At 37.2% G+C, this 16,840-nt stretch overlaps 1 protein-coding gene across 2 annotated transcripts in view; it reads left to right on the top strand.

Annotated features, from left to right (window-relative positions):
* shakB (shaking B) overlaps positions 1 to 16,840 on the top strand; it is a 153,486-nt gene that overhangs the window by 108,537 nt on the left and 28,109 nt on the right. For both annotated transcript variants that reach the window (XM_064699860.1, XM_064699859.1), the window contains one exon: positions 8,580 to 8,739. In XM_064699860.1, the coding sequence (XP_064555930.1) occupies positions 8,689 to 8,739 (51 nt within the window). In that variant the 5' untranslated portion in view covers positions 8,580 to 8,688. The remainder of the gene's footprint in view (positions 1 to 8,579; positions 8,740 to 16,840) is intronic.

Genomic DNA, 16,840 nt, shown 5'->3' with positions numbered 1-16,840 from the left:
ATGTCTAAATGAATTTAAAAGTTGGCTCACTTGAAAAACCACTCACGCCGCCTCTGGTCCCGTTTCTGTTTCTGTTTCTGTTCCTGCTCATTATATTTTTTAGCTATGCTCATCTGTTTTCGATCCTTCCCTCTCATCGTTCATTTGCGGCCGCTTGAGAGTTGCCCGCGGCGGGCCGGACCATTGAACGTAGGTCCGCACGCTGGGACGACTATGCTCCCAGGCGCTCACTCGTTTATTAAAGATTATGCTTATAATGACGTCGACAATGACGACAAGCAGCTAAATGCGCGACCCAAGCAGGCGCTGACCAACCACCATCCAAGCATCCAAGCAGCCAAGCATCCAACCATCTTCCATCTTCCATCTTGATGTTGATGATTTTCTCAAAATTTTCTTCAAGCTTGAAGTGTGTTTTTTTTTCTTCATGCTGTGTGTGCGTGTGCGTATTACTGGCGTTTTCTTTCTAGCTATCTTGTTCATGCCATGCTTTATATTATTTTATTTCATGGCTCTCTCGTCGTTTCATATTTTTTTTTTTTTTCGACCCCTCCCCTTACTACTGAGCCATTAAAGTTGATATTCTCCTTTGTTTATCTTCCTCGGACCCGGGACCGTATTCGTGTTCGTTTTCGGGTTCGCGCTGCCGCGGCGAGGCGTGATGGGGCACGCTGGGGGCGATGGGGGCAGAAACACGCGTACAACCCACGTTGAGTGTCACGTGATTTGTGAAGCAATTTACCAACTCTTATGCCACTCGAAGCGACGCGTTGCACTGCTTTGCAGTGTCAGGGGCTAAGCTGCCATAAGTCGCGAGGCGACAACCCTGACAACACTGAAAACAAAAGTATGCGTACAACGTCGTGAATAATGTTCCGCAATCGAAGCGCAGAGATGGCATTTGTTAAAGTGAGTAACCGATTTGTGGCAATGAAAATTTCTGTACCAAATATAAACTAAGCCTTAGGGTAAAAAATGGGAATATTATTCGAGATACCAAGGGTATATAGTGGGGCTCAACAAAATTATGATAAAAGGCTGCAAAACTACAAATTTTTAACGATGCGAAAATTGGGAAAAGTCCAGATTTTGATAGAACATTTTTGAAAATTGAGTTCATAAAATCACAAAATGAAACAGAAATTCAAAACGGGACTCCGCTGGCGTTGCATCTTAATAATTTATTGAGCGACATTTCTTACATTAAAAATTTTATGCGAATTTACTTTCCGTTGCCCACAATTTCACAGCGCCTTCTGCATTGTAACGTCGTTTATCTATTAGAATAATGGAGCTTATGGGTCATATGTGGCTTGAAATTTTTGTGACACTGTCTACACCTCGGTGGACGCCTGAGTCAGCCCCACAAATGACTGCGCGCCATTGTGACTCATTGTAAAACCTTTGCGGTGAGCTGGCAGCAGCCCTTTTGGCTCTATTGTGAACGGTTCTCATGGGGTAGCCATGTCTCAATCGCTCATACAATCAGCCCGATCCCCTGGTTGCTCTGTCCCCTGTCCCATGTAGGACCCTCTCTCTATGGCCATGTTACTTGTGGTAGCCATTGTTTCTCTACTCTGTTTCATTTCTATGTCATTTCCGTCGCCTTTCGCTGCTGCGGCTGCTGCTGCTGCTGCTTCTGTCGCTGCCGCTCGTGGCATTTAGCAGCTAATTTCAACGAGAAAATTTTTGGATCGTGAGATTAGGCGGTGACAAGGAGGCCAAGTTTGCTCGATGTAAGGAGATGGGGCGGGAAAGGCACTACAACCATAAGTCATCCGACCGCTTGCTTGTGCGGCGCTTATGCAAATTTGTGTCAGCTGACAAATGGGGCAGCATTTGCACAATGCCGGCAACCCAACGGGTGGGGTGCAGGGAGATGCACCGGGGGCGATGCTGAGAATTAAGAACGGGTCTGAGGATTCCAAACGTGAACGGGACGCTGGGGCGTGTCTATATAAATGTCATTTCTGGTTTATTTTTTTGGTTTTTATTTTTGTACTTCAGACTTTGTTTGGCCTCTTTGATAATTTCTTTTTCCTTTTTTTTTTGGTTTATTTTTTATAATATTTGGGTCGGCCGCTAAGCCCGACATAATAATGACAAAATGCACAATAAAAAATGGTCGTGTGAAGCGAATTTATTTATTTGCATTTTAATCCAGGCAGCAGCAACAAAGGCAACAATAATGAGAGGGCAAATAACAAAATGTGTGAATAGTTTTCATTAAAGGAGAAAATTAATGAAATTTCTCTGTGCGTGTTTGTCTGTGTGTGCTTGTGTGTGTGCTGGCGTGTGTTGGCTTGTGCGTGTAATTATTATTACTCGTTATTATATAATAAAGTGCGGCATATAATTCACACTTGCACACTTCCACACACACACGTGGAAAGGGCATACGCGTGCCACGCCCACATCGCGTCCATACGCCCATGTGAGCTCTTATCATCCAGCTGCAAGCCACACTCAGATGAAGACTTTGCTTTTAATTTTTCTTGCTTTTTTTTCTGGCGCCAACGACAGGACGCAGCGCGTTGAAGTCGCACGCACACACACGCGCGCGCACATACACACGCACATAAAATTATTTTCTTCTTATAATAAGTGTAATAACTTTCATGTGTTGCCCATGTGGAATGTGGCACGAAGCTCAGTGCAAATATGTGCGAGGGCAAAACGAACAATTGAAAGTAAAGCGTAAAGTGTTTTAGTCGGGAATGTCCAACTGAATGATACCCTAACCCCACGAACGAACTGCTTCTGATGATACTTAAGTTATATATACATATATTAATATGGATATATATATTCCTGATCAGTTTTATCAGCCGAGTCGACATAGACATTACCAGACAGACAGACGTCTGTTTCTATGCAAGCTAATCTCTCTGTATCAGTCTACTTAATTATTTTTTTGTTTTTAAATTTTATAAATTAAATTTTTGTTCGAAAAACATATTTTTTTAGAAAAACGGAGAGGAAAAACAATTTCCTGTCATTAAAGAAGGGCATTAAATTGACGATGTGATCTCTTTTAGTTTAGTTCCAGCTAATAAGCTGAAAGCAGCCCTCGCATATGGCTTCCTCTTTCTCACTCCATTTCTGCCTCCATCCATCTCTCTCTCTTCCGTACACACTCTCACTCTCCGTGTGTGTGCAGCACTTAGGGAGCACTGAGTGTGAGTAAGGAGGGAGCAGTGCGTTGTCCTCATTTGGGACTTTGCGCACAAATTCAGCATAAGACAATAAAAATCGTTGTAGGTGAAGTGTAGTTAGTAGTCAGTACGTGTGCGGCCCTGTGTGTGAGTGTGTGTGTGTATGTGTGCGCTTAAAGCTTCATGGGTATTTAAATGTAGCAGAAATATTAAAAGACAGCCAAAAAGTCAACCTTCGCAATGCAATTGTTCCACTCGTTGCAAATAACCGGCGAGGCATGCAACTGTGGGCGAGGACAGTGGCAGGGTCAGTGGGCAGGACCTGCTCTGATAGTTAGCCTGGTTTAATTGCCAGCAACAGAATAAGAATAAAAAGCAACAGCAATGTTAAAGGATGCGAATGCCAAACAAAAAAAAAAAAAAACAAGTGGCAACAGCAGCGCAGTCATAAATATGCTTGAAACTAAAGAAATCAAACAGTCAGGGTGGAGTAGTTCGTTTGTAGAGGCACAAAGAAAATAAAACTAAAAAATAAACAGAACAGAACATTTTAGCATTCTCCTATTGGTCCTCTCGCTGTTGTAGATTAAATTGGGAATCACTGGAACCAAAAGCTAAATAAAACAACAACAAACGACATTCTTCAAGTTGTCAATTCGTTATCCTTTTGAATAGCTATGCCTAACGGGAAGTGTGTTACGTTCGCGTTGCATTCATTCTACTCGTAACACATGTTCTACTCGTTAAAGTCTTCTTTTTTGTTTTACTCATTTTATTCGTTACCCTCATTTTACTCGTTACACGCAACTTACTGCTGTTCTCATACTACTCGTTACACTTAATCTACTCGTTACGCGCTCTCTTCTAGTCCTTACATTAATTCTATTCGTTAGACTAATTCTACTCGTTCGACTCATTTTACTCGTTACACTCGATTAAAATCAATTAAATCAAATAAATCAATTAATGGAAAATAAACAAGATTTTACATAAGCTAAGCCTCAAAAGTTACAGCAATTATATAAAATAGGTTACTCGGGTTGGATTTGGAAATAAATAAACACAATGAGTTAAATTGGCGACAGGGAAGAAATATAACGTAATAATAACTATGTCCAGCTGTTCTTATGAATGTGTGTTTTCGCAGCGACTATTCAAACGACAGACTGTATGCATCTCGATGTGCATGCGCTTGCTTGGTGAATGTATGAGGATTACCCTAGGCTTACCACACAACTACAGAGTATTTCACAGTCGACGCTCACGACTTTTAATGCTAACATGTTTTCCCAGTTCCATACAATTTTCCATTGACAATGGGCAAGTCCACAAAGTTAATTACGTTGCTTTTTACCTCTTTCTCGCTCAGTTCCTCTCGATTTCGCAGTCTTGCTCTAGCTTCTAATTGCTCTTATTATGCGTTGCCTTATCTCAAATGTCATACAAAATAATATCGTAATTTCAGAGCAATTTCATGTCATCTCTTGGCCTTAGCCGCCATTCCGCCCTTTCTCCTTGCCTTTTTCTGTTTTTTGTTGTTAACCGGCAATTAACAACTGCAGCTGGTCAGAGCAAACACACACAACTGCTGCTTAAGTGTGTGTGTGTGTGTGTGTGTGTGTGTGTGGGTGTGTGTGTGTGGTTGTCATTGCATACTTTCGAGCTGTGTCCCGCTTGTTGTGACTGTGCCTGTCCTTGTCCCGTGTCTGTGTGTGCTTGTGTTACTGAGAACTGATCTGAACGTCATCCATCTTTCAGCCTCTGTTCAATTCTTAGTGGTCGCAACTATCTCGCGGACGCAACACACTTAAAACGGGCGCCCATCCAGGGTCGAATTGAGTGGGTCCCACTTACGACTGGGCTACATTGTAAATTTCTTGATGGGTCTGCCCCCGTGTGAAGTGTGTGTTGAGTAATTACATTAGTAGGCGGTACTCCTTGCCGTAAAAGTTCGGTAAAGTGCACGCAACTTTTTATACCGTGCCAGCACTCCAAACAATTTAAAAAAGAAAAACGAAAAACAAAGTAGTGCAATTTACAAAAGAGCGCTTAATGCACTTAAGTTTACCAGCCAGATTTTAAGCGTGGCTTTGCTCGCCTCACCGAAGTGCTTCACCCTCAAAGAGACTTTAAATGTAAATCAAATTTCATGTGTTCACAAAGTGAAAGACTATTGGAGTTCCTTATGAACCTTTCATTTGCTTAATTGCTGAACGATTGTTGAATCTATTGCTTCTTAAGTTCGGGTTCGTTTGAATTACATAAATTTACGCCAATTGAAAAATATTGAAAATCAAAATTAAAACTGACAATTTGTTGTAAATAAAAAAGTTATACTATAGGCAAATGGAATATTCGGTTCTTAAATTGAAAATGTGTTTTTTTCGGAAATAAAAACATTTTTTGGTTGCTTTTAACGAACGTCCACGTCTACATTTACTTCATTTCAAAAACCTGCAATAATAATATTAAATATTTAAATAATAATAACAAAAGTAGGTCCTAAATTGTGCCCCCCCAAAGGAATTTGGGTTTTGCCATCTTGAAAGAACTGCCTTTGTTGTTAAATAAATGATGTTATTGTTTGTGTTATATTGTAAATAATATTGTTGGGTATTGTTAGCAATTGTTAAGCAGCTGCTTAAGCTCAATAAATTTAGCCACAAGCTACATAGAGTCGGGTAAAAGACAGATAAAGTTTGCTGATTGTGCCCAATGTGGTCACATGTCAAAGGTTTAAAGTCCTTTTGCTGTCTCCATCTGTAATTTTCTTGGGTGTGCCCATAAATAACTCGACAATTGCAAAGTTTGCTCCTAACCCGAGTTTGATTGCAACTTTATTACGCCAGGTGACTGCTGGAGGGGCTGCTTTAAGTAATCCAGAGTACGTATTTTGACTACTGCAGTGGAATTTGTTAAATGTATCCACTCGAACCTCCAGCAAATTAAAGGAAACTTGAAAGAAAACTGCGCGCAGCTGTAAACGAAAACTGACTGAACTGGAAATGCAAATATCCTGCCCACCAAAAGCAAGGAAAATAAATAACAGAAAGCTTTATGGACATTTGTTGGCATTCTTTGAATTTATTTTTAAACGCACAGGTCGAGGGGTCGCCAGACCAATGCGTTTTTTTTTCCTTTCTTAATCACTTGACCTTTTGCGCGTCGTGTGCTTTTAATTTATTATTTTTGCCCAACCGCACTCACAAGCTCTCTTTTATTTTTCTCGATTTGTTTTGTATTTTTTTTGTTTTGTTTTTGTTTTGTTTTCATTTTGTGGCTAAAATGTTTAACTGCATGAAAGAAAAAAATAAATCTTGAAATTGACTTCTTTTCGGAGGGACACCGCGATTTTCTTTTATAGTTGTTGTTTTTGTTACCTTTTTACAAACTGTCGCCTTTTTGAGTTCTTGCTGACAGCGTGAAAATCAAGATAAATGTGTTTGTTTCTCTTTACGTGCTGCTGGTGGTTAAAATGCGAGTTATTTAATTTTAAGAAGAATTTTATTTAAAGATCGAAATCTGAGCAAGGACACCAGCTGGCAGCAATGGGGCGACTAGAGAAAATCAGAGTTTCAGCATTTAATTATTTCTTTTCGTCTCTCTGTTGGCATGGAATATGCTTTTACCAGAGCTTTGTCAAATTAAATCGATAATATGTATCGTTATAAAATTGCAAATTGACAAACTTCCTGTTTGGATTTGAGCCTCAATCTTCCCCTGCTCAGATGGTTCAAATGTTTTTTTATTTCGATATGGACACTTAAGTCTTATAAATACAAACAACATTGACCAAATTTTTCATTTACAAATAATTTTCCAAAGCATTTGGCATTTGGCATCTGTCTATGTGGCTTTTCCTGCAACATGCGCGCACATGAAGTCCGACTTATAGCGCTCTTAATCCACACAAAATCACAGAAAATCTCACACTCTGTATATACTCAGAGTCCGCACAAGCTGCGGGCAGCTCACAGCAACACTTCCGACTCTTCAACTGGCCGACCGTTTATGCGATAAGAGTCACGATTTTACTCAAATCAAATATATCTCTTGTAGGATTTTTCCCTTAGATATGATGATAATGAAGAGGGACCAACATTCATATATATTCCTGATCAAAAAAATGGAGCTTGTCAATCTTATTCAATCCACTGTCCACCTTTCTCTGCGATTTTGAAGAACTCAAGTAAGGATGTACGCACACATTAAAAAATTATGTTAAGATCTTCTATTGGCTGTGTGTAAATGTGAATTGTGCTTGATTAGGCGAGACGGACACAGGTACAGGGTATTTGCCAGTCAAGCACTCTCACTTGTTGCTACCATAATGAGGCACAAAACTCATTGCGTATATATATTGTGCTCCCTATAAATTCACAGACTTAACGTTCGTGTATGGCTCGAAATCATGAAATAGCGTAGCGTATGCGTAGTAGTTGCGTGTGTGCTTGCATGTGTGGGTGGCTGCGGGGTGCCGCGGGGTTGGACTCTGTGTGTAAATTGGGTTCACCAATGTCGATGGCTACTGTCTGAGTGCTGACTGCTCAGCACTGCTCTGTTCTGCGTGGCTTGTTAGACACGGCTTAAAAGCTTAGCGAATAAAACTCAAATTATGCGCTCCGAGCTAGTGAACTCTGTATGTGTGTGTGTGTGTGTGTGTATGTGTGTGAGTGTGTGACTGACTTGATGGTCTGACTTGTCTGTGGCTCCTGTTGCTTAGAGCAATTAAACGATAAGCGTAATCTACGGCGTCAATTTGCCAATTGTCGCTCTCACAAGTGCGTGAAGGCGTCAGCGCGGCATTTCAATTAGCCAGAAATCCCCCACAGCAACACGAACAACAACAACAACAGCGACAAGAACAACAACAACAACCACATTGACACTAGATATATGTACATAGACGTATCCTGCCCCAGCTGCTGATTTTGCATCACCCGTTCAGCCAACACATTGTGTGTCTGTGTGTGTCTGAGCGTGCATGTGTTTGTGGCCTTTGCGCATATTTCATGAACTTGAGAACGAGAACAAACACAGCGCACAAATGCTGTTGGAGTGTTCAAGGCAATGGAAGGAGGCGGTTACGGGTGGCACGGGTGCGACGGCATGGAGTGCGGCCAATTAGCACAAAGGCATTTGACTAAGTACACAAAAGTGTTTCCGTTTAGGCAGCACGTCAAGTGACAATTAGCTAGGCCGCAGTCGGTCCGTGATTCGGTTAACATTTTTGAGAGGCCTCAAGGCCCGCCACGCAGCGACTTAGTATGCGCATAAAGGGCTCACTCTCCCCTCTCTCTCTATCTCTCTCTCTCTATTATATATATATATATATATATATCTATATATCTCTCTCTGTCACTCTCTGTCATCTTCAATATAAGTACATACATGATTTTGATTGTCTTTCTCGTTCATTTCTAGCGTTCTATCGCGCAAGCTAAAGCCACATCTGGTCGCCGACACCGTTAAGCAGTATATAAGTCGGGCGCAACCAACAGCAAAAAAGGGTTCTCAAGAGCAACAAAATAACATGGAGTTTTTACGTGGTGTCTATGCGTTTATGCAAGTGAGTAGATCATCGGTGAGTGTCAACTGTTTCCATTTTAACAACTGTACTAATCCATATCAACTTGCTCTATTTTTATTCCGGCAAATTTTGGTTCTTGTTTTACCATACATACCACTGAAAACTATATGTTGATTCGATACCATTCGATTAAATTCCTAACTCAAATTGAAACGCAAAACAATCTAAAAATAAATTCAAATAAAATAAATACAAATACAAATAAATATGTAACTTTTATCTGCCACTATCTTACTTATTACTACTTCTACTACTACCTTTGTAAACGTAACAAACAACCGAAAAAATAAAAAAAAAAAAAACAAAAACCAAATACAATACAATATGATACAATACTAAAAATAAAATATAAAATAATATTGGTTATATCAATGTACATATGTTATACTACATGACAACTCCATGTCTCTTCTCTGCCATCCATGTAATTGTTAACTAAAAACTATAAACATAAACAACAAATAACTCGCAATATGATTAACGAAATGTATATATGTATATATATAACGACAACTGAAAAATCATCTTACTCCGAGCTACGCACAACAACAACGAGATCAAATACATCGGCGGAAAGAATAGGTTCAAGAATAGCAGTCAAATCCATAAATAGGAAATACGAGAAATAATTAATTTTCTAATATGCTAGGCAATTATATAACAGCATACATACATACACATATTATAAAAGAAACTACCCTGAAAAAAACGGAAATATTTAGGTATAATTGATAATATAATAAAACTATAAAACTCAAACGATCACATGACGAGCGACCTCCAGGCAGAAGCTAAGCTACAATTTGCATGTCTTTCATACGTTACCATTATGAATTACCTATCAAATAACTTCCCATTGACTTTCACATCAACTTCATACGTGGACTATTTATATATATATCTTGTAGGCCTCCTCTTATCCAAAACATTGCCAGTTCAGACGTGATTTTAACTAGCGAGCGAGTGAGCGTGCGTCCTTAAGCATTACATAAAAGTTGTTCAATTCCAAAATAATAATAATTCAAATAAACAAGTAAATATTCATCAAACATATTTCAAGAAGCTAACAAAATAGAAACGAAAATTAACAAAAAACAAAATACATATAGTTATATGTATACATGTATATATATCTAGATATTTATCTATATAGATATGTTTATACAGAAAAGAATTTAAAGAAATGACAGCGCAAACGACAAAAATTCAACAAAAGACAGACATAAAAAAATAAACCAAAATAAAGAAAAAAACGACCGCTAAGAAAATAAAGAACAACAACAACAACAACAATTGAAAAAAGAACGCGTAAGGCCCGAAAGCGGGCTGCCCATCTTCATAGAGCGACCACTTGCCCATTGCCCATTGCCCATTTGCCCATTTGCCCATTTGCCCATTGTCCATTGTCCATTGTCCATAACCATAGTCCATTTAATACCCATTGTCCATTTGCCATCCCATTCAGATTCAGATTCAGATTCAGATTCAGGCAACCATGCCCATAATTCTCTGTCACTCTCTCTCTCTGTCTCTATTACTAAATACATATATGTATGTATATGTACACATTTATATACATCTTGTCTCTTATTTAATACATAAACACAAACAAATATACCTTCACACACAGAATATGTCCTCTTACCTTGTCTCCATACAAAAACCAATACAAATGTCCAGCTGTACGTATTTGTCTAGATTTGTGTTTTACTCGTGTTAGTGATTCCTCATTTGCTTTTTTTTCAAATCTAAAACCTTCTTGTAATTGGCTGTATAATTGAAATATGCTTAGCGGACCCAATTGTGTTTTCTCGATGTCTATTTATTTCAACAAATTTCAAAAATTGTAGATTTACACCTAGTTTATGTGTTGTTTTTCATTTTATCTTTGTCAACCTTTATGTGTGTGTCTGTGTGAGTTGGTGTGTTGTTCAGTACATTAAGGCTTATGATTTTTTAAACACATATGCGTGCATTACGTATACGCATAGTTGGGCACAAATATATTTGTCTCGATACCGTATTGAGCTCTAAGCCGAATCGCAGCAAATGTTTTAAATAAACAAAATACTTTATATTTATTCTCAAACAAAATAAAAAAACCACAACATTGATAATGACGGTAATAAATGACATGAAGATCGACTACAGCAACAGCAGCGGCGGCTGCGAACCGACCCTCAGCCTGGTTAACGATGCGAATGCGGCAACTGCATCAACGATGCCGACGACGACGTGCGATACTGAGACAACAAGTTTAAAGGCAGCGACTACGACACCAACTGTAACTGCAATAGCCACTGCAACTGCAATAAGAGAGCCGCTAGCTGGAGTAGCTGAATCAGTAGAAGTCAGGGCTGCCACGAGCTCAAGGCTAAGGCTGGCCAGCAAGACAATGTCTGCGCCCAAGCAGAGCCAGAAACATAGCCAGAGCCAGTACCAAAAAGAGACTTTGCATCAGAATCTGGTGATGATGACAGCCATAGCCACAAGGTCAACGACAGACGACAGTTGAGAGTGCAGCGAAATGTGGGCAGATGTTGCCAAGAGCCACAACAACAACAACAACAACAACAACAAGAGCAACAGCAGCAAAAATGCAAATGTTAAGAAACAATGATTCATGATCAATCCACAAAATAATGCTAACCATGTGATAACTCGTATGTATGTGTATATAGGCCGTATACTCATGTATAACAATTATTAACACATGATCGTGACGTGAAACAGAACAAAAACAAAAACCGAAACACAGGGCAACTAACAAAGTGGCCTTAGCTTGTGCAACTGAATCAAAATCCAAATCAAAATTCGAAAAACGATAAACGATAAACGATTACCGATAACTGATAAATAATAACTGATAAACGATAAGCGATAATCGTCAAGCGATAATCAAACTCAAAATCGATCATCAAAATCTAATAACTGATAACGAAATCAAACATTAAATCAAATCATCAGCGTGTTATCAAAAATTAAAACAAAATATAACCAGCAGCTGCAACTCCTGTAAGCAGTTCATTAACAGTAACACGTAACAGTTACAGCATCATTTACATTAACAGTATCTGTAAACGTCAATAACACACACTCAGGCTACGACTGATCTGATTTGCGTGCGTGCGTCGTGCGTGTGTGTGCGTGCCACGCCCACCACCGGCCACCGCGTGCACTCAGAGGGTTGGTTGGTGCCCGCGGTGCCATCCCCCCAAACGCAAAGTGATAGAAAATGGTAATTACAAACAAAACAATTCTAGTCATTAACTATCCTAAATAAAAAAAAAGAAAGAAAATAAAAAATATAGACCTTAAACTCTACCCAGCTATCCAAAGTTCATCTCTCTGTCTATCTGTCTCTTTCTCTCTCTATCTCTCTATCTATCTATCTATCTATCGATCCCCCTTGATCACACTCTTCAAATGCGTTTCCTTTCATAATTAACTAATAATTGCCTATATTGTAGTTCAGATATTATTAGCTGCAATTTTTTCAAAGAGTTATTGTTTATTCATATTATGCTTTAGCTGCCGATTAGCCGCACCATCGCCATCTAGCGGCTAATGTTTGTGTTAAATTTCGCATTTGGTTTTCCTTTCATTTTGCTTTGTCGCTTCTCTCTCTCTCTCTCTCTCTCTCTCGTCTCTATCTATATCTTTGTCTGTCTAATTTAGTTTTTGCGTTTTGAGTCGGATAACATATGAGCGCGATCAACCCAAACAATAAAAGAAAAGTAAAACCAAACAAAACAGGGGATGCAAATTCGTTGCAATTGAAGCGTAATCGATAATCGATATTTTATTAAAAGCAACGTTTTACGTGAGAACCCAACGGTAACTGATTGCTCGCCTGCCACCAAAATATGCTGCCATCTACGTGAAATTCTCAAAAAATTAAATTAAAAAAACAACAGGATAATACTATTCAAACCAAATAAAAAAATAAATATATAACAATATGTAATCTTAAAAGAAATTTAATTGAAAAATAATAATAATCAAATTTAATACAAACTAATTATAAGTAGTGAGAGCAACCCAGCCAAGTCAAGAACCTCTCACCACCAACTTTTTCTCTCCGTCTCTCTCTCTAACTCTCTCTCTCTCTCTCTCTCTCTCTTTGTATATCTCGATGTATATATATATATATATATATATATATGCATCTTTATTGCATATGCGATATACACACAAAGCTACACCCAACACACGTAACACCCATGTATTTATATATCGGGGTCAAACACTTTGTAAAAGTATAGTAAAGTGTTGCGAGTACCTCATATAAATGATAATAACTGAACAATATGATGATATAAAGCGAAAAACAACTGGCCGAAAGCAATGTCAGCTGAGTTTCTTTTCATTTAATTTCTTTTACACATATACTATAATTTGCCACATATATCAATAACGATGACTATTTATGCGTATCAACTAAGCGACTACAAGTACAATACAATTTACTATATAACATTTTTAAATGCTGCAAATCCAACATCGATTCATAAACAGCATTTTAGCCCTTTAATAGCTCTATTGCCGCGTATATGTTGTTCTGTTTAAATATTTTGCCAAAAGACCGAAGAAATAAAACTCTATCACAACAATAAGACAAAACACATAAAAGCAACTTGAAATTTAGCAAACTCAGCAAGGAACATTGCCCTCTCTCTCTCTCTCTCTCTCTCTCTCTCTCTCGCTCTCTCTCTCTCTCTCTCTCTCTCTCTCTCTCTCTCTCTTTCTCTCTTTATGTATCTTGCTCTCTCCCTCTGTACTTTCCCGCAAGCTATAAAATATACTTAAAAAAATACTTTTCTTTGTATTATTATTATTATCATTATTTTTATAATTATTATTATTAGTCTTATTCGAATTTTGATTATGATTTGTATTGATTTGCTCCCATGATGAGGTTGTTGTTTTATATATTTGGGTTTCAACTTCTATTCAAAATAAAACTTAACACTGAACCACCCTCCAAAGCTCCGCCTAACCCCACTAGCACACACCCAGCAGTTCGTTTAGAGGACAACAAAAAAATGAAAAACTAGACGGAAGAATAAAATAACCGCAGCGCTCTGTGCAATTTGAACTAGCATCGACGGCAGTCTATAAATTTTCAGTTGCGTATTAAATTTTCTTTGTGTTTCTTCTTCTTGGTTCCGTTGTCCTTTCGTAGTTAAGAGCAAATTGCACGTGTCTAACCAGCGTATTCAATATATTCATAATCGAATGAAAGAATTGAAACCTTTTGTACTTATTCATACATATTATAAATATTCTGTTCTTTTCTGTTGTCGGCGCTTAAAGTAGCCCAATGTGTACACGGCAGATAATAACTTAACCATATTGTTTTCGTATCCGTATCCGTAACCGTAACCGTAACGCATACAAAATAACCAGTCAAACCACACGGCACATGTATGTATGGTATATGTTATTACACGTACGTATCTTATCTATATCTCAAGTCTTAAACTAACCTATTAATTAAGCAACCCAATGCCAGCTTATACATGTACATATATATTTATATATATATATATATATATATATATATATATATATATATAAAAGCATACATACTTACCTAGTCGTATCGTATAGGAGTCTCATATTACGCATACACAGCATGTTACGGGAAGCCACCACGGGATGTAACTAGAATACGATCGAATTGATCAGATAAATCTCCTCCGGTGCATATGCATTATCAGATCGTGGTATGTATATAAAAACGATATTGTATTAGTGCACACATATGTACATATATCTTATATGTGCATATATATGTATATATGATATGAAAATTTGTAAGCCTTAGTACGTATGTATGTATTACTTAATGTACATGTGTATGTGAATGTGTATGTGTATGAGCCGATGTATGTGTATGTGTATTCCTATGCGTTATTAACTAACATGAACATTAACATGAACATTAACATGAACAAGAATATAAACATAAACATGAACATTAACATTACAATGAACATTTATACCAAATACTAAACACTAACTAACTAACTAACCGTATCTAACTAGCTATTTCAAATACATTTTATGTAAACTGTAACGAAATATTGTGCATTGTATTATTATTAAAGTACTTTTTGTGTATATCTTTTGAGTTCTCATTGGTTGACTTGTGATTTGATGCTGATTTACGATTAACTAACAAATAAATGTACTTTTTTTATTTCGATATTCAATAATGCTCTATGCTCTATGCGTAACCACTAATCATCAAACATCGAACATCGACCGTCGAACATCGAACGTCGAACATGTTCTATGGTTAGTGGCGCAACGTATCGATAACTGTCGATAGCTATCGATGGCTGTGCGTGTGCAGAAAAGCAATCACTATCATAAGTATATATAATATGCTACACAAATACTCCTATTTATATATGTATACTCGTACTTGTACTTGTTACTCAATATATGCATATACATACATATCTAAATATATGCATACGTATGTTATACATTTAATCCAATATGTTTATCTACATATGTATTTGTATATATATATCTATGTATATATATATATATATATATATATATATATATATTAATAAACATTAAACAATTACAATAAATATTATTATTCATAATACACAAAAGTAGTTGTCGTTGTTGATGTTGTTGAAAATGTGCAATTTTGATCGAAAGCAAAAACCAAAAAGAATATGTGAAGAATTTTTATCAAAAGAAATGCCAAACTGAAGCTGAACCCAATATATATATATATATATACATATATGTATATATATATATATATATAAAATAATAATAAAAAATAATAATAACATAATTAAGATATACTCAACAATAAAACAGCAATATGAACATATAAAACGGCGCCACGCCCAAAAGTATGCAACTGCGGTATTTTGCGGCTGGCATTTTTGCAATGGAAACGCTTTGTTTTTTGAAAACCAGCCAAGAAGAACCAAGCAACCAAACCAAATCGATACAAACACCACTGAACCAACCAACCAATCAATCAACCCACCAATCAACCAACCAACCAACCAACCAACCAACAGGCAACCATCCACAAGATTCCTTGCCCCCACCTAAACTCTCTTTTACTCACAATGCTAATTTCAATGTTTTTGTGTGTGTGTGTGTGTGTGAGTGTATGTGTGTTTATAAGATTTTTGTATTAAATTTGGTTAACTAAACAAAATGAAAAAAAAGAAAACAAAACAAATATAAAAAAAAAAATAATAACTCAATTACCAAAGCAAACGGACAGGCAGCATATATGTTGGCAATCGAGCAATTAATATCCCCAATCCTCATATCGTAATATATTGTAGAATCAGCAGTTATTAAGCTCAGCTCAAAACTACTTGAGGAGTTTAAGTCATTTAGATGTTTTGAGATGTGTATTGTTCTTCATTTGTTTTTATTATTTTGAAATTTCGATAAGTCCAAAAATGAGAAAATATCACAGTGTTAAACAAAATTAAATGTATGCCAAAAAACAAAAAATTAAAATATACAACCAAAAATGCAAAATACATAAACTAACACTTTAACCAATACCAATACAAATTACATACCTATATACTATACTATATATACTACTTATACTATGCTTAACAGCTCCTATTCCATATACTAAATACTAACAATAATTGTATTATATGTACACACTGACACACCCTCCCCTCAAAATACTTGCAACGGGCAACCCCTTTTATCTTTGAGTCACACGACGCACACACAAACATAGCTGTAACTTGTAATTTGTAACTTGTGTCTCATATTTGTATCCTCATGTACTGTACATATACATATTTATCTTTAACTAATCACATTAAAACTATAGAGAGAGCAGTTCTATTTGCTCTGTAATCGCATCGTATTTGTGCAGCGTTTTTCATTTCAATTTCTAATCCCCTGCAGCTGGACAATTTTCATAATCCGCTCCGAAATGGAAATGTCCTTGCTTTTGTTTGGCTTTTTGCGAGGACTCTAAGGAGCATGACCTGCTTACGTATTTGTAGCTACTAAACCATTTGTCTCAGTACACAAATAAATGCACCTTACACTGTATATATTTATACATATA

Source organism: Drosophila montana, unplaced genomic scaffold, assembly GCF_035044405.1.
Source record: "Drosophila montana isolate Dmon_TW-CO22-7 unplaced genomic scaffold, ASM3504440v1 contig_1624_1, whole genome shotgun sequence".
NCBI classification, from domain to species: domain Eukaryota; kingdom Metazoa; phylum Arthropoda; class Insecta; order Diptera; family Drosophilidae; genus Drosophila; species Drosophila montana.
Note: the sequence above shows the minus strand (reverse complement) of the source record. Positions and strands in the feature narration are given on the sequence as shown.